At 40.9% G+C, this 24,772-nt stretch overlaps 1 protein-coding gene across 1 annotated transcript in view; it reads left to right on the top strand.

The window, feature by feature from the left end:
- The window catches only part of LOC131070640 (ras-related protein RABF1), an 89,377-nt gene that overhangs the window by 14,486 nt on the left and 50,119 nt on the right, over positions 1-24,772 (top strand). Inside the window, exons 2-5 of the mRNA XM_058006227.2 lie at positions 5,466-5,542; positions 7,699-7,782; positions 8,305-8,399; positions 8,716-8,821. Of these exons, the coding sequence (XP_057862210.1) occupies positions 5,466-5,542; positions 7,699-7,782; positions 8,305-8,399; positions 8,716-8,821 (362 nt within the window). The remainder of the gene's footprint in view (positions 1-5,465; positions 5,543-7,698; positions 7,783-8,304; positions 8,400-8,715; positions 8,822-24,772) is intronic.

Raw genomic sequence — 24,772 nt, 5'->3', positions numbered from 1 at the left:
ACAAATCGTTTTATCTACATTTTGCAATTCAACATTTGAGCTTTGTGTTCAATTTCACAAATGAGGATGAAAACCTTTGGCTTTTTGGAGATCTTGGATGATGAAAACCCTTGGCTGTTCAGAGATCTTGGAGGACGAAAACCCACTTGGATTTCTACTATTGGATATGGGGGTTAAAACTCTCATTCCTATACAGGGCATCTCCACATGGGTTGCATTGTAGCTGAATTTGGTGATTTCATTCAAGTTTTCAGATTTGGAACCAAATATTGTTGATTTTCAAAAATTTCCAGATTTGGGCAATTGGATTTGCAAACAAATATTCAGAGATTGTTCGAAAGATCTTCATTGTTGATTCTCAGAAGTCATGTGCATGTTTGCTGCTGTCATTATCATAATTCACAGGGATTGGTTGTCATATTTTCTCACTGATCCTTACCCTACATCTGCCAAAGATAACATCTACTGTTCACAGCTTTTATTTGGTACCAGCCAAGGGCATCATGAGCTTCTAGGTGCAGATCACAGCAACTAACACTAAGTTGTTATCAGCTGGGCAAAGTAACTGAATGTTGTGGCTTGGATCATATTTGCAATACCATTGCAAGCATTGTTTGGTTGTACAGAGAGATTGTGGTCACATAAGGGTGCTATTATGATTGCAAAGGCTGGGGCGGCATTTCCATTCTTTCTTCCAGCCATCCATGGTGAAGAATCTACACTAAAAGGCTGTGTAATATGTTAAAAAGGGATCACAGTTTGGGAAGGCAAATGCATCATTTTAAGGCTGCCTCAATCCCCTAGAGGGATTTGCATACTTTCAGCTAAGCACACCATAAGGGAGAGCTATATAGTCATTGTGGATAGCCATGCCATTGGCTGGGAAGTGGTTTCCATTCATAAGTTGATGCATGCTGCTGGAAACTCCTGTATGTTGCATTGTTCTGTGAATATTAATAAAACCAATCAATTATTGGGTGCTAATTTGTAATAAGGGTACTGCTATTTCAATGTGCTGCTCATCCAACATTGCTTATCAGTATGCAGAAATTTTTGAATCTGGATATTAAGTTATGTTAAGGAATTTTGGATTCTTATAGTTTGCTGTAGCTATCTATATTTCATATTATTTCAATTTATATTTTGTTTCACAAACCAGAAAAACACAGAAAAATTATATGTTATCTAAAAATTCAATTTGGGGACATTATAGTCTTCTGCCATCCCCATTCCCAAAATGCCATGGAACATAGTAATACAGTACTTGAAAATTGGTTATATAAAAATGTCTAATAATGAGCAACTTACTAAAGTTACTAAACTACTGAACATAATGAATCAATTGAATGAAGTATGAACACCAATGATCAAACGATACACTGAAAATTCTGAATATCAATATATTGTGAAAGAACAGTTCAATGAGCATAGTTAAATTTAATAAAAGACAACTAAATACAGGGTGACAAATTAGGAAAATAAGAAATGACTTTCCTGCTGTCTGAGACTAAGATAACTTCTACCATTTCCATTTCCTACTTATGCTCAGTTAAAGCTCTATAGAGAATATAAACATTTCAAGTAGATGCCATGCAGTCTATTCACAATGCCAATTTTCAAACTAATCTATCGAGTACGAATTATTCTACAGTCTGTGCAAAGTCACAAACCAAATTAGATTATACAAGTCCATATAATCTTTGTATTTTAATAATATATCAGCTTTCCTTCTTGGGCTGTTTGAAGGGGCCATAAGGATGCAGTCTCTTGGAGAGGACTATTACTGCTATTTTCTGTGTTGTTGTGGTTGTATGAAACATCCAAAACATGTTAATGAGAATGCTTAGAATCTTTTTCCCAGGAATAAGAGACTTTAGCAGCTACTAACAAGGGAGGCAGTTAAAAGCTATTAGAATATTGTAATGTTTCTTTAATGGTCATCTTAGTCATCTTAGTCGTCTTTAGTTAGTTTCTATTTTCAGCTTTAGTCTACGATAGTTTCTTTTAGAAACATCGTCTCTTGTAAATTCTTTATATAGAGCTCTTGCTCTATTGTTTAATATCATCGAATATTTTAACATGGTATCAGAGCAGGCCAATGGGATTTCATAAAATTTGGCAAATTTTTTGAGAAAAAATTCGTAACTTCTTTTTTTCCAGAAATTTGTTTTTTCGATTTTTTATAAATCGTTGGAGGTTTTGTTGAAATCTTTGCAGAATTTTATGGGCTCTTTTGGAGCTATAATTCAAAAATTTTGTGGGTTCGTGGAGTTGTGTTTGTGGGCAGTTTGGGTCTTGTGTTTGAAGATCGTGGAGGTTTTCTTCTATTTTTTCGTGCTCACGGATTTTTGGTTTCTGGTCGCGACTATGGTGTTTCAGATCTGCAACCTGCATTTGTATTATGCATTCTACGACCTAGGGTTTCAGATCCTCTGTACCTGCGGTCTAGGGCTTCATGGAGTCGGGCCTTGTTTGATGTCTTCATCTCCTTGCAACAATGCGACTAGGCCACACAATTTGCCTCTTTGTTTGGTCGCCTGGAGATTTTTTTGATGGGTTTTATTAAATTTTTCCCCTTAAAATTTCTGATGGGTTTTAATAATTTTTTCCCTTTTTTTTTGTATTAAGTATCATAGAATCACAAAGCTCATTTTTGCTCATTCAAGCATCCATGTTACAAACTTATTACAAATACCAGCTCCTTTCGAGCAAACTTACTACAAATACTAGCTCCTTTCGAGCACCAAACTAGAAACAACAATTGGAAGACCAAGGGTCACAACTTAGAAATCTATTTTAAACAATGAGACAAATACAACCAATGGAAGACCAAGAGTCACAACTTAGAATTCTACACAAAGGTGTCCCTCATGGGAGTTGAACTTGGGTCTCCACATTGAGAACTCAATGCTTTAACCAACTAAGCTCAACCCCTTGGACATAATTTTTTCCCTTAAAAAATTCTGGGAGGGTCTTAATAATTTTATTTTAAAAAACTATTTTGTTTGGTTTATAATTTTTTACCTTAAAAATTATTCTGTAAGGCTTATAATTTTCCCCTCAAAAATTATTGTAAGAGTTTTGATCGATTTTTCACCAAATAAATCGTGTCTAGTCATCTGTAATTCGAAATGTTTGGGTGGGAAATTGGGTTTTACATGATTTTGTCCTAAAAAATCATGGGTATAAGTGTTTCTGTCTTAGGGTTTTTACCCTTTTTTTCCGAAAAAAACCGATGCTTTGTAAACTTTAGTGTCCGGGTTTGGCGATTATTTCCTTAAAAATCATGGCTTCTTGCAGTTTGTTTTGGGCTGTCATGCTCATCTGCAAAAGTTTGTGGATGATTTGTGTTATCCAAAAGTTCTCCAGATTTTGGGAGGGTCAGTGGTAGGCTCATCTCAATGATAGGGTCAGTGGCAGGCTCATGTTGTAGAATGTTTGGAGAAGAAGGGGGCAGCCTTCATTGTTTATCTCTGCGTAATTAGAATGATGACCATTAAGGGAGGGTATTAGAATATTGTAATGTTTCTTCAATTGTCATCTTAGTCATCTTAGTCGTCTTTAGTTAGTTTCTATTTTTAGCTTCAGTTGATGATTGTTTCTTTTAGAAACATCATTTCTTTTAAATTCTTTATATAGAGCTCTCACTCTATTGTTTAATAACATCAAATATTTCAACAAAAACTTGCAGCACCTTCTCAAGCACATGACAAATTTTTTTTGCCAAGTGGCATATTCAACGTGGTGAATTTTCTCTGAGATAGGTATAAGTGCTAGTTTGGGTACAAACTCCTGAAACTGTGGAAAAAGGGCTGAAAGTTTCATGTTGAGGATGGACAATTTAGAATTTTTGCCTTTTTGGGGTCAGGGGACTCCCAGCTGTCCCTGGGTCAGATGGGGGAGAGTAGGGTGCTCCCTGACCATCCTGGTGACAGCAGGGAGTTCCCTCACCATCCCCTGGCAGGGTTACATCTCAGGGACATCCCCCAACAGATGGCAGTAGAAGGGGCTAGGGCAGGCATTTCATGGAGCGATGTTCTTTCCCAGTCTTCAAAACTGCTGTTTTCTTTTGGTGGATGGATTACTATTAGGGCACCCACAACTACAGCATTAAATAAAATTTGATTCCATGCCCTAATCAGGATTGAAAAGTTTAGTAAATACATTAAATTCTTTTGGGTGTAACTTTAACTCAAAAAAATATGGCATGGAAGCATCATTTGTGGTCTAGCATCTGGTTTTTGTTGTACAACATTCCCTGCTGTGTCATCTCTCTTTTGTTCTCTCGGCCGCCATGTAGTTTGCAGGCCATTTCAACAGCAGGGGGCCAAAGTGTTTCTTTTAATTTTAAGTTGTTTCATGAACATCATAATTTTCTGTAGTTTATGAATTGAATTTAATTATTTCAATATCCTTAAAGATCTGAAGAAGGGGTAAGTAAGATGGAGGGAACTGCAAAAATATAAATTTGAAATGAAATAAAAATTTGACATTTATAATGTAACATCAAAATTTTGATGTTCACAAAGAATTAAAAAAATGATTTTTAGATGGAAACACCAAATCATTTTGACTTGACTACGGAACATCATAAGAACATTGAAAACTGAAGTCCAATTCTTTTTGTCTAATGTTGCAGCGTTCTGTGGACATTATTAGATCCTGCAATGGTCAAGTTGAGATGGTGGATAATAATGTTGTTGGTTCTTTTTCTTTAACTAAGCATGAATACAGATGTGTGACAGTACTTGTTTCTAGGCTTGGTCTATAGTTATGGCATTCATATGTTCCTTGTTGCTCTTTAAGCATCCTCTCCTTGCATTGCTATTTATATTTGTAATTGGTTATTTATACTTATCCATTTTGGTTTATTTGTACTTGGTTATTTAGTTATTTATGCTTTCATTTTTTCAGTCTTTTTTTTATTGATCACTTGGGTTTAAATGTAGTACTTTTTTTAATGCAATTGGATGTAGTTATGAGTCCCATTGACCTGCTTTGGTGTTATTATATTTTCTCGTCTCCTTGTGTATATAGTATATACTATATTTTCACTTGCTTTATAATTCGGGACTTGTGCTGCTATACATTTTCCCACATGCATGCTTCACATATCTTAGCCTCTTAGTTTTCCTTTGATACTTCATAGAGGACAAGGAAAATGATAACCTCAGACATCTGGCCCTCCTATGTAGATGTTCCAGGGAACCAGTTCATTTTTCTTGTGTCTTTTCATTTTTAATGGCAATTATAGTCCATGTGCCATACAAGGCCTCTTTAACATCAGTAAAGGTGTTGGCTTAGGGCTTGTAAAGAAGCTGAAGGCTATATTCATTTTCTATTCAACTCCTAAATTTTGATAGAACCTGTAGTTTCTATTTGTTTTGTGTAGTATTTTTGCTCTGGGTTTAAAGAATAAAATGCATTTGATATCATTGTTTAAAACTGCATCCTTTAATTTACAGGGAAAGTGTCAGGGCGTGCCCGCGGTTCAACTCTTGAGAACACTGGTGCATCCGACCCCAAAAACTTACGGATTAAGGTACAATAATTGTTAAAATATCTTTGGTGAGCTCTTGCTATCACTGCTGTGGGACAGACTTATTGGAGCTACCAATTTTGTTAATTTGTATTAATTTTGAGCTACAACAAATTTTCATTTGCATTTCATCATCTATGCTAGCTTGGAAAACATTGATGCTTACATTCTCTACTATTAGCTTTTTGTTATAGTGGGCATTGCCCCCTTATGAGAAAACAGATGCAAAGTAGGAGTTAAAGATTGAAGAAGAGTGCCGTCTGTTGCTTGTGAAGGAAGAAAGTTGAACTATTTATTTGGATTGAAGTGTTAAAATTGGAAGATTCGGATTCAATTCAAATGCAATTAATTTAGCTCCAACCATTACCAGTGGATACATTTTTGGTGTGACATGGCTGCTGTGTATGCTAGGCTGCCTTTGTCTTTTTATCATAGTTGGTAGAACTAGAAATCTATGCATTCCTCTGCCTTACATATATGGTAGATAATTAGTAATTTTCAAGCATTACGGTTTTTGGAAAATCTGGCCTCATTTGGAAATTGTTTCTAGTCTTTTTTCAAGATATTATCAATTTTGGTTGTTGGAGTTATCTAATGGTTCTGATTAGCTATTATAACTTGCTGTATGTTTGATTTCTAGCTTCTATCATGGTTGTTGGAGGTGTTTTACATTGAGGTCTACCTTGCATTGATGTTTGTGCATTTGTATGTAACGAATCTGTATATCACCATATTCATATTAGTTCCATTGAAACAAACTCCCAGCCTCTAAACCCAATCCAAGTTCAAAGTAGTGTCAGAATTTTGAGAAATGTTCCCAACTTCTATAAAATGGGAAACAGGCTCAACTTTCTGTATTTCTTTTGACTGGCATATCCAATGCTAAGATTTGACACTGAACATTAGATTATATATTTCTAGATAAAATTGTGGCTGTTGAATGCATTTTTACCTTTGGTTTATGGTAACTTTGCATGGATGCTTCTGCATTTCTAAGTATTAAGTCTGTATAATATTACATTGTTATAGATTCCATAGAAAAAATTAAAAAAAACCTACATCATATGAAGCCAACTGTAGTTCGATGCAGTCTTATGTTTTTGAGAAATACACCCCAAGAATTATAGAATTGGAAATAAGTCTGAATATTCTGAGTCAAGAAGACAAACAAAAGTAAGTTACAGTAATTTACACAATTAAAATTAAAATTACACAGTTTCTACATTGCCAACCCTCAACATAATAAACTATTGGCTCTATTCTTTAATCTGGTCATCTACTGATGTGCCAATAAGAAGGGAGCTGATTCAACCATTTTGAAGATCGTGAATCTTCACATTTTTCTTCAACTAAATGAAGAACTTACCTAGTTCCTTCAGATCCCTCAATGTATTCTGTAACTTTTATAAGGTCTTACTGGCACAGTTCTGCCACCTAAAAATTACCTTGGGCTGCAGGCTGATCTGATCTGTCTAGGTACATAATTGCTTAGGCTATGTTATAGTGATAGTTTTGTAAATTTGGTTATGCTTATGAATTGCCAGTGACTAATTCATTGTAAAATGGAACAAGTTCAATAGGCTTGGGCTTCCCCCTTAGGTTTTCCTGTTGGTCCAAATGTAACAATATGGGATAATGGGCGAGTAGGCCAGTAATTTTGCCTAAATGGCTCGTTTGTTCAATGTTTACTTTTGCCTATGGTGTAAGAAACCTATATATTTTCAAAATGAAAATACCTTAACACCCCCAAAGTTGAACTTAAGGTTTTTTTAGGTGGTTTCAATTTTTTTTGTTGAAGCGTTCCCAAGTGGGGGGGTTGTGTTTCCATGGGGAAGGGTAGGGGGGATGCAAAAGGGACATTTCTGTGTTTGGGGATGATCCCATTGCATTTCCCATCCCTGACTCCAAGATGATGCCTACCCATGGAGCATGGTATCTCTCTTCTGTAATTAGCTGTGTTGTGCATTATCATATCTCATTTCCTATGTCCGTTCTTCTGATGTTATTCTGGGTTGTGCATCTAAAAGAATGATCACATATGTGGGTTTGTTGCTTTTCAATATATGTTCAATACTGAGAAGCAATGGTATATACTATATGGTTGTGTCCAGATTTAAATAATTTTTTCCTTAAATTTGCACCATTATTTGTTTGTGCAGTTAGTTCTTTTGGGTGATTCTGGTGTTGGGAAAAGCTGCATAGTTTTACGTTTTGTGCGTGGCCAGTTTGACCCTGCATCAAAGGTATTGTTTACAATTTAATATTTCAAAGAATTACACATTCTAATTTTTAAAATGTCTGAGCATCTCTAGGTGTTTTTGTGAGAATTTAATTCATTTTAACCCGTAGCTTGCATAAAGTTATATATGTGTGTGTGTGTGCACGCACACACACACACACATATAAATAAGCATCTCTGGGTGCTTCTGTGAGAATTTAATTCATCTTGACATAAATATGTCTGGGACCCGCAGCTTACATAAAGCCAAAATGCATGACCCACAGCTTACATACAGTCAATATATATATATATATATATATATATATATATACATACATATATGTACACACACACACATATGTATATATACATACATATGCATATATATGTATGCATATGTATATATGTACATTTATATCTATATATATATATTTTACTTAAATTCAAATATTCTTGGTGTGTTGCAGTAGGGAGGAACTTTAGACCTGAAATGTTAATCTGTGTTCACTAGCTTTTAATCTAATTTGAACTATCTCCATTTCAGGTAACAGTGGGGGCATCATTTTTGTCTCAAACCATTGCACTGCAGGATTCTACAACTGTCAAGTTTGAGATATGGGATACTGCTGGGCAGGAAAGGTATTATGTTTGTACTTGATTATTTTATTTACTTCTAAGCCATCGTTGTGATAATCCCAGATCATTTTCAATGTAGATGTTTGTTTCTGAACCAAAAACATAAGACATCTTTGTTTTCTAATGCAGAAGTCTATAGATATCAGTAATGTTAGGGCATTTATGATTTGAATTTCCAAAAGCAACTTTCTTTACCTTTATGTGCTCTTCTTCACATGTGATTTTTTTGTGCCATTACTTACAATTCAGGCTCTTCTTGTAGTTAGCATGTAATCTATCACTAAAACTCACAGGGAATGGTGTTGTCTAAACAATTCAGGTATGCTTCCCTAGCACCTCTTTATTATCGAGGGGCATCAGCTGCAGTTGTTGTGTATGACATTACAAGCATGGAAACTTTTCAAAAAGCACAATTCTGGGTCAAGGTAGGCTGTAATATTCTCATGAATGTTTATTTACTTTGATTTATTTTAAGGTCATCTCTAACTAGTAGGTTTTTCTTTTGTAATCTTTCTGTGCCAAAATGTCTATTTTCATATAATTTTTAATTTATAGTTACAAGACTCAGAGCAGACTGAACTGAGGTTTGGGGACTCTTGACTTGGGCACCTGACGAGTCTGCTAAATTTGGCAAGTCCCAGTGGGTAGCCTTGGCCAGTTCTATGAAAATAAGGAAAAAACATAAAAAATTGAAGATGGTTAAATGTTAGAGCATGAAAGCCAAGCATTTTTTTGAAGGTTTGGAGGATGGTTAAAAATGAAAAAAATATGTAAAATGGCATGTGCCATGACAGTACTAGGGACGCTTCTCCCTAATCCTTGTTCTAGTTTTAAAAAAACAAAAAAAGGAATCTTTTTGGGCCATATTGGATGGAAGAACAACAATTTTTTTCTTTTTGACTTTTTCCCCAATTAAATTTCTAGGAATCAAACAATATATACTTCTAGTTTGTTAAGTCAAACCCTATCCTAAGTAATGCTGCTAAGACCATAGCAACATATATAGACTTGTCTGAGATACAAGCACATTGTTAGACATATTGTCATTGATGTCAAGCGGTTTTTGTCAAGCTTGTGACTATTCAAGCTAGAGGATTACTCAAAGTAATATTAGATTGAGTTTGAAGTGTTTTTTGAGCTGCTGTTTATTCATTAGACCTTCTCAATTTTGCTTGAGCTGCTTCAACTGCATGTGGTGCTTGACCTGCTTCAGCTGCTTGGTTGTCTACTTGAGCTGTGTGTGTGTCTGCATCAGCAAGCTCCTTGTCTTCTTGTTGTGCCATGTGTCAGATTGTATGCCAACTCATCTTCAGAATTTTCAAAGGTTGAATTTGTGTGGTAATGCTTAGCCAAAGTGTGCGTTGATTGGCTATTTTTAGCATTTAATTTAATATGCCTTCATTCCTAGTTATTCACGGTTTCTAGAAGGTATTAGATTTTAATGATTGGAGGCGGTGGTTATTCTCTTTCTTGGAGCGGCATGTTATTACCTTATAATGCTCTTTCTAAGTTTGGTATTTCTGACGGAAGTCAGATTTACTTTTGAAAAGTCAATTTCATGCCTAGCCCACAGGTTTCTTTTGCTGTGACGTGGATGAAGATGGTTGATGCGATTAGAATATTGGCCTGTTAGAATTAATTGTTTGGTGTAAGAAAAGTTCATCTTTTTAATACAGGTTTACTAACCAAAAACGTTTTTTGGAGATGGAGAATGGATTGTGGGCCATTTTAAAAAACAAAACAGTGGTGATATCTGGTTGGATTGCAATTAAAAACTTTTTGCAGATGCTTATTATCCAGGGGAGTCGTGTTTAAGAATAGCTTGAAGGATGACTGGGTTATGTATATGAAAATCTTTTCTTTCACTAGATGGTGGGAGACTTCTACCATAACATGAGCCTTAGGAATTGATACTGAAGGTTGCTGTTAACATTTTTGGAGTGGAAGCTTGTCAAGAGCTCTTCTTGGGTGTTTACTAAGATTTGTTATCAGTCTATTATATTATATACTGTGGGGATATATGATTTTTGAGTATGTGCTAGTTGCAGAAAATGATACATTAAGTCAACAGTGACAAGGACACTTTTCAGATGCATTGTCAAAAGTCTTAGCTGTGGATACTGAATAAGTCTAGTGTATATATATATTTATTCAAAAGTGCCTTGTCAGGGGACTGTTTGTGAAATCCATCTCATCTGAAAGATAAGAAAGAGAGGTGTGGAGAGATGATAACTTTTAGCAGTCTAGTCTTGATATACAAATCATTGAGTTGGTGTTTTGTTTGATGTTGGTGCCTCAGTTGTTCTGAGTTGGTGCTTTGTTTGAGGTTGGTGCCTTAGTTGTTCTGAGTTGGTGCTCTATGTGTGAGTTGTAGCTCACTTTTGTAATCAGGGTTGGTGCCCATTTATGTTAATGAAAGCTATTTGGTGCCGTTGTTTTTTACCCAAAAGGGTTTTCCATGAGAAATTTGGTGTATGCATCTTGATGATTGTTTTCTTTTATGTTTTATGTGGTTTCGAGTTTTAAGGAGTTTAAAAATCTGCAATACTAATTCACCTCCCCTCTCAGTATTGCCTGTGTGCTCTTCACACATGACTCCACATAGAGCTAGTAATGCCGGTCTGAGCAATATGAGCTCCTTTCTGCCATAGTTTATGACTCCATATTGTTACTTTTAGTTATGATCCCATGAATATCATAATCCAAGATTTTTGTACACCTAAAACACTAGACAATATCTATGTATTTAATAAAAATGTTGTTTCCTTCAGTTAAAATCTGCCTTATACTCGTGATTGATGCATACTTGTATATGTGATAAAGTAGTTTCTATTTGATTAGTTTATTGTATCTTTAAAGTTATTTCTTGAAGGATGCATGATAATAGTTTTATGTAATGGCACTCTATATTCAAAATATATGTCATGAACATGAGCATACTTACTTAGTCTATCTACTACCACAAATATACAATCCTTTTCTTGTACTTTTGGAAGCCCTGTGATGAAGTCCATTGAAATACTTTCCCATTTTTTATTTGGTATTGGTAAGGGTTGTAACAAACTGGCTGGAAATGTTTGCTCCATCTTGTCTCTTTGACAAACTATACATTCTTTGATATGCTTCTAAACATCCCCTTTTAGGCCTTTCCAATAGAATCTTTCCCTCACTTGTTTGTATGTTTTATAATAACTTTGATGACCTGCTAATGGAGTTTCATGTTATGCCTTTAAAATCCTTTCTTTCAATTTCAATCTTCTGATGAAATATATTCGGTTTTTGTAGAGAATGAGCTCCACCAGCACCTTGTACTTGTTATGTTGTAGCTTGTCTTCCAATATATCGTTAGCCAATGCATCCTTGACATATTCAACAACTATCAAATTTTTCCAATCAGCATAAATATCCGTCAGATTAAAAGTGAAGTCTTCGTGACAAAGTATCGACCACCACATTATTCTTTCTCTTCATGTACTCAATATTAAAATCATAGGCTTTCAACTTGCTAACCCACTTTTGTTGTCTATCATTTAGATCCTTTTGGTTCAAGAGGAATCTTAGACTATTATGGTTGGTCTTAAGTTTAACAATAAACCTTCCGCAGACTTGTTATTGTCTAAACCTGGCTAGTGCATGCATAATAGCTAGAATCTCTTTGTCATAAATAGAGTAATTCTCTTCCATTTCCTTAAGCTTGTGACTCTCAAAAGCTATTGGATGTTTATTTTTCATTATACGGCTCTAATACCTTCTCCCGAGTCTTACAAATCCCCTTAAATGTGTTAAAGTCTTGGGTTGAGGCCAATCTACTGTTGCTTTGATTTTCTCTTCATCTTCACTAACTCCTTGGGCATTGATCTTATGCCCTAAACAACAAGATTTCAATAATTCGAAATTCACATTTAGATGCTTTAGCAAACAATGACTGTTGCTCAAGTATTCTCAATACTTCATCAATATATCTTAAATGATCTTCCCAACTTTTACTATAAATCAATATATCATCAAAGAATACCAAAAGTAATTTTCTTAACTATTTATGTTTACTCCCTACGGTGAGTTGTTCAAGTTCACGGAATAAACAGTAAATGCACATAGAACATATAACCAGCAACTACAATTATATTCAGAACATTAATTAAAGTAACAGTCACAACGATATGGCAAAAAAATGTTTTCTTTTATTGCATTCCAAAAGCTAGTACATCAACAACAACCACCTTGCCATGGTTCCCTTACATTGCACTATATAAGACACCGAGCGGTTGGCGGAGATGCCAACCATCACAACCGACTAACCCCTACAGGAACCAATGGCTGTCTTATTACACAAAAACATAACTTAGCAAAACTATAAGTATTAGCCTAATTACCACCTAACATCAGCCCCCCCCAAAAGTAGTCGTCTTCCAAACGACGAGACAAAATGGGAGCTGGTCAAAACTGAAAACTAAGGCTGAGAGGGATGAGAAGACTTCCCTGGGGTGGTAGAAGATGAAGCCTACAGCCGAAACTGTTGCAATTGCTCTATGCAGAGCCGTAGGTTCCTCTCGGCAACTAGTTGGCGTTCACGAGCTTTCTTCACCATGAGAGCTGCCTCCATTAGATCCTTATCCTTCTGCTCCACCTCACGTGTCAAGACTGAGACCCTCTCCTCCAATGTCTTCATCTGAATACTCTATTCGGTCATACGGGTCTTCTGTAGCGCAGCCACCTCCTCTAGCTTGGTTCGTCTGCTTTTCCACAGCGGCAAGTTCTATACATTTATCCAACTCTTTCTGAAGTACGCGAGTCTCTTCCTTAGCAGCTCGCTAATCAGCCTAGGCCCGTTGCATCTGAAAATATAGCTTCTTGTAGGAGCTCTCCATACCTCGCAAGGTGGGGCCAATTGCCCCCTGGCCATGCATGATGTGTGTACCTCGCCAGGTTGCCACCATCTCAGGAGTCTCGGCTGCTAGTCAACAATGTTGGACGAACTGCTGTATGAACTCCTCCTGGCATCCAGAGATAATAAATGCCAGAAGCTTCTTTGCTTCTAATATAGCTCCTGCATCTAGGTGTAAGGCCAGGTCGGCGATGCCTTGTGCTACCTCTGTAAAGCCCTGCAACTCCGTCATGAACCGCCGAATAGAACCAACGGAGTCTTGTACATCTGGCTGTGAAATACGAACTCTTGGATGCATCCTGCCCTGGGGGTGACTCCGTGTCCATCATCCTGCTGTTCTCGGATTGGAAGCTCTCATCCTCCAAATTGATAATACTATGAGTATTCTTGTTCGCTCTCCCCCTTCCTCAGGGTCTGCTCTATGTTTCCGATCCCCTCGTATTGAATCTGCTCCTTGCCAACTGCCATCGTGCGTGGTGAAGGGGGAGGTGGTGCGTGGGGTGCAAGGGCAAACTTCTCCAACCAACTGTCCAGTGATGCATTCACGTCTTGCTCTTGATCTATCTCTCCTGCCACGAGAGCATCCAGTACGACTAGTTCCTCTTGTATCGGCCCTTCATCTGTATGCTCTACGTCGTCTACCCTCTGAACTATTCCTTCGGCCATAGACACCTATACGTCTCCACTCGAAGGGACTGCCGACGGTACACCTGCACCCGAAGGTGCTGCCATTCGTACGGCTATGTCATCTCCACCCGAAGGGACTGTCGTCGGTACACCTCCACCCGAAGGTGCTGCCATCCGTACGGCTATGTCATCCATTGCCATCCGCACATCTCCCAAAGGTGTTGCCATCCCTGTTCCATCCGTACGGTGAACTATCAGGGGTGTGCGTACAACTCCCACCCCTTTAGATGTTTGTGCGGCTTTGTCCCTCGGCTGTGCTACCCCTTCGATGGCCAGTGCAACCTGGGGCAAGGACACTCGGACTGGTGCACGTGGGGATCCTTCAGAAACTTTATGAAATAACACATCGAATGGGATGACGTCTCCCATCGGCGTAGCCATTGTCAATGCCTGCGGGGGTACCAAGTGAGCCGAAGGGGGTAGCTTTGGGGCTGCAAAATTTACTCGTGCTATGGTTTTCTCCTGCGTTGTGGGCCGCTCTACCTCTTCCCCTCCTTCTGGCTGCACTTCCACCCCTTCTACTTCTTCCATTTCATCTGAGTCTACATTGTGCGGTGCCTTCTGGAACCCCTCTTCACCGCTTTGACTCTCCAAATCTTTTGTTTCTTCCTCTTCACCTTCGATATCATCATTGGAACTTTCCTCTTCTACTTCTTGTTTCCTCTTCTTCCTGGCCGGTTGGGTGGTGTCACCACTGCCGAGTGTGTCCAAGTGCACCCAGTAGTACATAGCAGGTTTATTCGGTTCTACTCTTCCCTGCGGCTGAAACCTCCCCCACTTCTCGGAGGGTATCTGTGTACGAACAACTTCCAAGAACAAGCTGATGGCATGGTGACACATGTAGAACGTTTTATGTTCTAGGGCAAGAAAGTCATTAATCCTATCCAAGCGCAGCTGCACCCAATTATACACGTGACCCAGTTTGAGTCCATTCATGAGGCTTATCATCCAAATGGCTATGTCTAAAGCCCTGCTTGCCCCTGTCAACCTGCTCTTCACCAGATCCATCAACATCCGCCAGTCAAGAGTGGCAATGAAGGAACGTTTCAGTCCTCGGCTGTTGCTGCTTGCCCACAAACTCTCATATTCTGCAGGAGTCAAATCACTATGACACACCAACTTCAGCATGAAATCTTTTCATTCCTTGGTCATTTTGGTGGTTAGTTTTGTTGTCGACTCCCCCCTGTATGGTATTCCAAGTACCCTTCGAAAGTCACTAGGCTTGAAGGAAATCATGGTAGTGCAGCCTTGGTACTCTATTATAGATTTTTGTTTGCGAGAGTCATAGCCAGCCACCATAGTTCGGAGAACTGGCTCGAAATCTTTTATGTTGAAGGTTGGCATTTGAATGGCGTGGTCTAGCTCGGCCTTCCTGAGAGAGTTCTTCAGTGCATGGTCCGAAGGGTTTTCATCCCACCAGCTTCGGAGAACTGGCTCGAAATCTTTTATGTTGAAGGTTAGCATTTGAATGGCGTGGTCTACCTCAGCCTTCCTGAGAGAGTTCTTCAGTGCATGGTCCGGAGGGTTTCATCCCACCAGCTTCGACATTCACTCCCTGTGACACTTTCAAATGTCAAGGTTTCTACCGTCACTTTCTCCTGTTGGTCTCTTTGAATTCTTGGCCTTACTTTGGCCTTCTTAGTACCACTGCTACTTGGTTCTCCTGTCGCCGTCATTGCTATGTGCTTAGAATTCTATGTTTTAACCTTGTCTTTTTCTTACCCTTGGCAGTTATTATAACGGTCCAGAATTTTTGTTCGGTTGGGGTCACCCAACTTGTCCTTATCATATACCTTCGACTGCTTTGAAACCCTTGCTGCCATATAATGCCATCAAGCCCACACCATACAGACTCCCTTCGGCTAGCTCTATACGAACTCCTTGCAATCTCGTAGGAATGACGACAAATTTTTGTTTGACTTTATCCTGTCTCGTGCGAAATCTCCCTTCACATTGGTCCGTTCCTTTGCTGGCTTCCTTCAGCCGTACAGGTCCGTACGAGACTAACCCCTACGTGTTTGTTGCTTTTCGTACGGGTCCGTATGGATTCTCCTTCAACTCACTTCTGTCGTATGGAGATTGATGTTGACACCACTCCCCCGATTTTCTGTTGCCGACTTACGGATTTTTATACAAACGTCGTTCGGGTCCCATACGGCCAATGCCCTACGTGATCTCTTTCTCGTACGGTGTCGTACGACAACTCGTACAACAATCATGGGAGCCTTTCACCTATGTCGTACAATGATATTTCGTCCCCTCGGTTGGTGATGTCGTACGATACTGTCTGAGGTATGAACCTGTATGGTGGTGTCTCCCCTGCTCTGCTTGTACGGATTCGTACAATCTTGCCTTCCTTGCTCGTGCGGGTGTGTGCGGATTCTGTTCGTACAATCTTACTTCCTGCAATTGACTGTATGCTATGCCAGATTCTCTCCGCCTGTTTGCTGTTCTTAGAATGGATGGATAAAAGCATATATAAAACTTCTTTATTTTTAGGGTTCGAGCATATGTCCTCAGTTTTCCATAAAATATTCTTCTCACCATGTGCAATTTTCCTTTTTGTAACTTTATAATATCTCCCCTTTGTTTTAATTTTTTAATATCTCTTAACCTTCTCTCTTTAATGTTTAATGCTTGCCTTATTTTTTCTATTTTTAGTATTCTCCTTTTAAAATATTCCTTTAATATTTTTACTTGGCAATACTTTTTGAATCAAAGCCTTCGTACCTTTAATTTTCCTCGGAGCTTGTCAATTATGTTGCTTTTTCTGTCGCTTCTTTGTACCACCTTTCCTGTCGGAGCTTGTGTTGTCTTCTTCTGTTTACACAACTAGGCTTTCCGCACCTGACGTTTCACCCTTTTCCCCAGTGTTACTCTATTGCAAATTCTTTCCTCCCTTATCTTCTTGTTTGTTCCTTCGTCAACATCACTCATTATCTAGGTCCTGGATTTTCCTTTTCACCCCAGTGGGATCTTCCCGAGTTCTTACTTTAATCTCCGAATCATGCAGCCATGCACATACATGTGGTAGTCTCCTTTAACACTCCTCAGGACAACACGTGCCCACATACTCCAGGTCCCATATTTTGTCCACTAATGGTGCCGGTCCCACTCCTTTATTACTTCCATCTATGTACCGACCTCCATACTGTTGGTACCATGTCACTTTCTTGCCGTCCACCTGCGGTGGGCCCACGGGGTTAGGGATCACCTGGTAGAGTGCATTGGGGCCCGCTTCTTGCTCGCCAAGTTGTAGCGCTATCACAAACAAGTCTTCAACTTTTAGTACCATTTTCAAACATGGTCCCAAGGTTGCACCGTACTCCTCTAAGTCGACTGGCTCCTCTTCCTTTTCAGCAAGTTCCGCCTTTCGTTTAGCCTTTGCTTCTTCATCAATGTCGTACGCAATATAGCCTTCGCGAAATCCTTTGTATGGAGCTCTCTTCCTCCAGCGCCCCGTGATCCCCATACCACCTAATCATCGAAGTAGGCATTTGTAAGGTGCTTGTGAATTCTGGGTACCGCGATGCCTTCAACTTGTTTGGGCACGAGTCTTTCTTCTATGAATGTGAGTGGCTTAGCCCAATCTTCATCATGTCTGTATGGTTCCACAGTGACCACAGGATCTTCCTCTACTTCCTTACTTCTTCCAATGGTCTAGTCTCCCTTTGTGGCATATCCCAACATGTTGATTGATAGGACTGGTTAATCAAATTCCCGATATAGTTTCAACTTCGAGCCGTTTACAGGGTTACGTATTGGATTATCATCCAGAGTGGAAAGTTTTACTGCTCCATTCTTCCCCAGTTCCCTGATCTTATAGGGCCCCAACCAACGAACTTTGAACTTCCTAGGACGAAGTTCGTTGCGGCTGTTATACTTGAGGACCAACTATCCGGGATGGAAGTTTGTCTGTCAGAGGTGTTTGTCATGCCAGTACTTCTGTCGACATTGGGCCACTTCCGTCGCCCATTGTGCCATCATTCGACGTTCATCTAGCTTGGTGAGGTTCAAGAGATAGGCATTTAGACTCTCCTTGTCTCCCAGTCGATTATCCATAGCAATTCGTAGACTCAGCATGGTATATTCTGCTGGTATCACCGCCTCTTGGTCATATATGAGCCGGAATGGTGTATGACCCGTGGTCACCTTGTATGTGGTACGGTACGCCCATAGTACGACTGGCAGACACTCCTCCCAATCTTCCCGTTCCACTCCATAGGATTTATAAATAATGGACACCAACACTTTATTTGTGGCTTCTACCTGACCATTCGCTCGAGGGTAGTATGGGCTTGAAAGGTTGTGAAAGATTTTGAATTCCACCATCATCATATGGATCACTTGATAGACAAAATGGAATCCTCGATCACTCGTGATCTGGATAGGGATCCCAAACCTGGTTACGATATGTTCATACAGGAACCTCGTTGTATTGATGGCTGTGTTGTCGAGAAGAGCTCTGGCTTTTGCCCACTTAGTCAAGTATTCCGTGGCAACCACTATATACCGACACCTATGCATGTTACTCACTTTCAAGGGTCCCTACAAAGTCCAACCCCCATCTTTTGAACAATTCCTGAGATAGAGAGGGAAACAGGGGCATGAAATCTTGTTTCAGAGGCTTCCCCGCATGCTGGCATGTGTCACATCCGACCACCCATTTGCGTGCATCAGTGTGTAAGGTCGGCCACCACACTCCTGCCAACAATACCTTACGTGTTGTAGCATCAGGTCCCATGTGGCCTCCTGCCAGTCCGTCATGAGCTTCCTTCAACACACTTGGGATTTCCTCCTCCATAATACATCTTCGCAGGATCTGGTCAAGCCCCATCTTGTATAGTAGGCCATTGATCAACTGGAAAGTTTTACTTTTTAGTGCCAGCTTACGTCGTTTCCCTGGTGGCATGTCCCAAGGAAATGTCGAGGTGGACAGGTACTCGCCAATGCTCTCGTACCAAGGAGGTAGTACGATGATCTGGAACAAGTGAGCGTCTGGAAAGTCCTCATTTACTCCTTCCGCGAGTTCTTCGGATTTGATCCTTGACAGTTTATCAGCAATTACGTGACTCTTTCCGGGCCGTACTACAATAGTGAAGGTGAACTCCTGAAGTAATAACAACCAACGGCTTACCCGTCCCTGGATTATTGGCTTATTTACCAAATACATCAGAGCCTGATGGTCCACGTAAAAAGTGAATGGCGTTGCAAGGAGGTAGTGGTGGAACTTCTGTTTGGAGTACACCATTCCGAGTGTCTCCCTCTCTGTCGTACTATGGTCATGTTTGGCCTTAGAGAGCACACGACTGGCAAAAAAAATGGGGTGATCCAATCCCTATACTCCCACCTGTGCCAGTGGCACTGATGGCATAATTGGAGGCGTCCACGTGAACGTGGAACTCCTTGTCCTCGTCAGGGTACGCGAGGATTGTTGCACTCACCAGTCGTGATTTTAACTCCTTGAAGGCTTCTTCCTACTTCGTCCCCCACTTGAACGGTTCTCCTTTCCTAGTCAACTTGTCTAATGGACAAGATACTTGCGCAAAGCTCTTGATAAACCTCCTGTAGTAGCCAACATGCCTGAGAAAGGACTTCACCCCTGTGACATCCACCAGACTCTCCATGTTCACAATCACCCCTACCTTGTTCGGATCCATCTTCAACCCTTCCTTGCACACAATGTGCCCCAATAGCTTATCCTATGGTACCATGAATCGACACTTCTTGGGGTTAAGGGCCAGCCGGGCCCGTCTACATCTCTCCATGCACTCCCCGAGTGCATTCAAATGGGTTTCTTGCTTGTTGTAGATAGACCAATCATCCAAGAATGCCTTGAAGCTTCCAACCGACATCCCGTCAAAGATGTGCAATATAATCCGCTAGAAGGTGGCTGGGGCATTACACAGTCCGAATAGCATGCGATTGTATGCATATACTCCATCCTCCACTATAAGTGTTGTTTTCAGCTTATCTTCGTCGGCAATGCTGATCTGGTTATATCCAAAAAATCTGTCCTGGAACGAGTAAATCTTGTGGCCCACCACCTCCTCCAGAATGCTATCAGTGAATGGGATTGGGAACAAGTCCTTGATAGTCACAACATTCAGGCATCGAAAGTCCACACATCCTAATTTGGTTTGCTTCCTTCTTTAGAGAGATGACAATGGGCGATACCTAGTCACTGGTTTCTACCTTGAAGATAATTCCAGCCTCCAGCATCTTTTCAATTTCTTCATTCACCTTTGTTGCATAGTTCTTATTCATTCTATACAGTCTCCTCCGTACGGTTTGGACTCCGGGTACGAGAGGTATGTGGTGTATGCACAACTCCAGAGGTATCCCCTTTAGATCTTTATACATCCAAACGAAGAAGTCCTTGTACTCCAGGAATATTCTGAAGGCTGCTGCTTTGAGTATGGGGTTCCAGTCATCCCCTACAAGTATCACCTTCGGATCGTCATCCTTGCCCAAGTTGACCCTCTTCACATTTGATTCTTTGTACTTAATAGCCTTATCCTGTTCAAACCGATGGGCAGGTGTTTCATCCACCCATGCCACACCCTCACAATACTCTCCATACTCCGGAGGGAATGCTGCATCCTCCATACCATCACTCAACTCTTCAAGCTCACATATCTGCAACATGTAGCACTCTGGATGGAACACTTTGTAGTCTTCCATTTGCCAGTGGAAAAGTCCGGCCATAGAATTGGTTTCATCCTTGGAGCATCCCTCTAATTCCAATACTCCATCGTCGGGTTCCATCGATTTCCTGCCATTTTGTGAGCCCCATTCCCAGTTATGCGAGTCATCTGAGTCCGAATCGGACAACACCAATTCCTCACTTACGGCTTGATTCCTCATGTCGATCACGTACTTTCGGTCGTCACTCTCGATGGAGAGTGTTTTTCTTCCAGTTATGGCTCACCTTTGCCATAATCAGCGAACCCCTCCCTAGAAGGGCATCACAGGCCTTTTTCTACAATGGTATGACCACAAAGTCAAGGAAGAAGTGTTGGGTACCGACAACAACTTTTTGTGCCATGAGTGTCCCCAAGAGCTTGATTCCATGCTGGTCAACATCGACAAGGTGGAATGTTGGTGGCCAGAGAGTTGGCTTGCCCAGACCCCTCCATGTCTCCTCTGGCAACACGTTCACTCTGGAGCCGCTGTCAACAATGGTGCTCGTCAATTTATGTCCCATTATCTCCATTGCAACCACGGTCGGCTTCCGACCAATGCTTATAGTGAGCAGCATGGGGTCCGTAGCAGACGTGCCTGGTAATTCTGTTGCCGCCATGGGGTTTGTACCAGATGGTTTTGCTACCATTTGACGATGTTCTTGGTTGGCAATGTTGTCACCGACTATGTTTGTAAGAGCCATCTTCAATTGTGGAATTGTTTGCAGAAGGTCAAACACTCGTACAGGTATGGTGGTTTGCAACATCTGTTTGTTGATAGTTTTCTCAGACTCTGATCGAAGTGGGGTACTGGCCGTATTGTGTGAGGCCCTTCGTTCTTCCGCCATCACCCGTTCCACATCAGCCTTAGCTTCTCGGAGTCTCTCCTCTGTACGGGGATCAGGGTATGCCGCCTTCTTACTCTGTAATCTTGTGATTGCCAGTACCTCCTCATCTGGCTCCTTCACATCCAACATATTTACTCCCTTCTGGTTCGGGCAATCAGTGTTCTCATGGTTTCCAGGACCACACCATTTGCACATCAAACGTCCACCATTGTTCCCGCTCTGACATTCCCGAGCAAAGTGGCTCCACTCATTACATTTCCGACATTGGATCATTGGCCACCCCTTTGCATCATATTGAATTTTGCACCTTGGCGTGTTATTATTGGAACGGTTGTTACCGCGTCGATTATTGCGGTATCCTCCTGGTGAAGTCGCCAAGTTTGTTGATTGTTTAGGTGGTGTGGCTAGTGGAGTAGCTTGCTCGCTTTGAGTGTAGAGCACTTGTGTGCTTAGTGTTTTAAATTGTACGGGCATTCCTTAGTGGAATGGCCCAGTACCTTACAGATGTCACAAAAAGCTTTCCTCGAACATGTTCCCTTTGTACGCCCTTCTGCCTTGCTGTCAGTGCACCAAAGTTCTTTGTTGTCTCTACCACTCTCCTTATCAGCCTTTAACTCCTTCATCATCCGCAACATGTCCTTCTGGAGAGCTTGTACTGTTTTGGACTCGCCGTCGCTACTTTCGTCAATACTCTCATCATCACTTGCCCTCTGTTTCCCCTTCGATGTTTTACTCTTGCTTTCAATGTCCATCGCCCTATTATAAGCCTCATCATATGACGACAGAGGGACCACCTTCATCTTCTGCCTGAGGGACAGTACCAACCTCTCGACAAACCATCTTTTCTTCAAGCCATATGCCGACTGGTTCTCCATTTTGTTCAATAGTTCCTTCAACCTTCGGTTATAAGCACAGACACTTTCACTTTTTCCTTGTTTGGTATTGTAAATCTCAGCCACAATTTCATTGTCGTCACGCAGGAGTTTGAATTCCTCCTGGAAGGCCCTCTTCAAATTGTTCCATGATGTTTTATGATGGGCATCAAGGTTCGTATACCAGTCTATTGCAATCCCCTGAAGGGTGGCCGGGAACGCCTTCAACCAATAATCCTGGTCATCTTGGCCGTTCGCCTCCCAAATGGTTATGCATGTCTTGCGGTGTCGTACGGGGTCCTCCGATCTGTCTTCCATAAGTCTTGGAAGCTTTTGTCTCTCTGGAGTATTTTGATTGTGTGCCATTATTTTCGCATGGAAGGTACTCCGCCCTGCGTGGAGGGTTTTATGTGCTGCTTGGAAGGTATTATATGCCTGGAATGTACTGTAAGCATTCGACCGGATTGGACCGTATTGCTCCGTCCACGAGCTTTCTATGCCTCCACCCGCGTCCTCCGCGCCTTAGTCACCCTCACTCTTATAATCCCTCCTTCCCGAGGTTTCTGGTTCTAGCCCTTCTAATTTTGATTGTTCTCCGAGAGACAACTCTCCAATTCGGTACAGGTTATTTTCAAAAAGTTCGGCGACCTCCCCCTATAGGTCTCGTACAACCCCTTCGTCGCGGTCGAAATGCTCTAACGGATTTCTCTCAGACTGAGTTCCAAACTCTTCACTCGATATCAAGTGAGCAGCTTGGTTGGCGAGATCCTCCTCCGCTACGTCTAGCAGTGGCAAGTTCCTGGCAACCCCTACTAACTCGTTCCACGTACATGGTTTTTGTCTCTCCCGACTATGGCTCCGACTCACACTTCGACTCTTGCTTCGCCTTTCCAGACTCTTCGGGCCTTCAACAATCTCTCATAGTCGACGTCTCTATTCGTTTTGTTCTCTGATACGTAGGGATATCCGTACCGACCCCTCGCCTATCTCTTCGTTGGTACCAATATGTCGTCGGTCTTGAAGTTCAATTAAATTCCGTGCCAACAGCCTTGGAAGGCTCCCGAGTAGATCAAAGATAGGTGTGTTGACCGTGAGTTGACCACGTATCGTGCCTTCAGGAATGACTCTCTCCCCAGCCTCCCTCTGCACGTATTGCGTGACAGAAACCTCTCACAGGTCTACCAAGTCCTCTGTCAATTGATTCTCCCGGGCTTCCGCCTCGGACACTTCTTCGTGTGTATCACTATCAGTAACGATCAACTGCTGATCGAATGGTCAGCCCATTAGTGCCTACCACCTGCCGCCATATTGATATCCGGAATTCGAATCGGCAACGATGCCAAAATGTTTACTCCCTACGGTGAGTTGTTCAAGTTTACGGAATAAACAGTAAATGCACACAGAACATATAACCAACAACTACAATTATATTCAGAACATTAATTAAAGTAACACTCACAACGATATGGCAGAAAGATGTTTTCTTTTATTGCATTCCAAAAGCTAGTACATCAACAACAACCAACTTGCCATGGTTCCCTTACATTGCACTATATAAGACACCCAACGGTTGGTAGAGATGCCAATCATCACAACCGACTAACTCCTACGAGAACCAATGGCTGTATTATTACACAAAAACATAACTTAGCAAAACTTAAAGTATTAGCCTAATTACTGCCTAACAATTTACTAAATACTTGGTTCATGTAGGTTTGGAACAGTGTTCCACCGACGTTGGGGACGGGGGGACTGGTTTCCGGGACGGGGGACCAAGGGCCTAAGTTTGGGGATGGCGGGGGGACAACAACGAGGGGGTGGTAGGGTGGTGGTGCTAATATAGTTATACATATACATATAGTACTTGAAAAACTAGTTTTGAAAAGATGTATGACAGTATAACAGTGTAAGAATTACATTTCAAATTAAACTATAGGAAATTTGAAATACTAAATCTAAATACCAAGATTTCTTCGATGCTAATTGCTAAATAAAATTTGACAAATGAAATTGTCAAATTGGAGACTTCTATTATATTGAAAAAGGAAAATATGAATATCTGATGCCATTGCAAAGTCTATAATAATAAAGATGATTACATGATTCATCATTACAATGAGTAGCCAAATACAAATACTAATAGCAATAGCATTACAAAAGAGACTAGAGTCAAATGACAAAATGACAAAACTCACTTTTAAAAAAAAATAAATTTTAAACATTGCATATACGTGGGGTGGCGGGAGACGTTTGGACGTCTCTCGAGGGACGAGGAGATGCCCAGACGTCTTCCCGTCTCCGACAGCGCTTGGGTGGCGGTGGCGGGGGACGTCCTTGTCCCCCCATCCCGAAGATGTCCCCATCTTCGAGACGCGGCCAAAAAGGGGGGGAGACGCGGCCC

The sequence above is a fragment of the Cryptomeria japonica genome, chromosome 9, assembly GCF_030272615.1.
Source record: "Cryptomeria japonica chromosome 9, Sugi_1.0, whole genome shotgun sequence".
Classification (NCBI taxonomy): Eukaryota; Viridiplantae; Streptophyta; class Pinopsida; order Cupressales; family Cupressaceae; genus Cryptomeria; species Cryptomeria japonica.
Note: the sequence above shows the minus strand (reverse complement) of the source record. Positions and strands in the feature narration are given on the sequence as shown.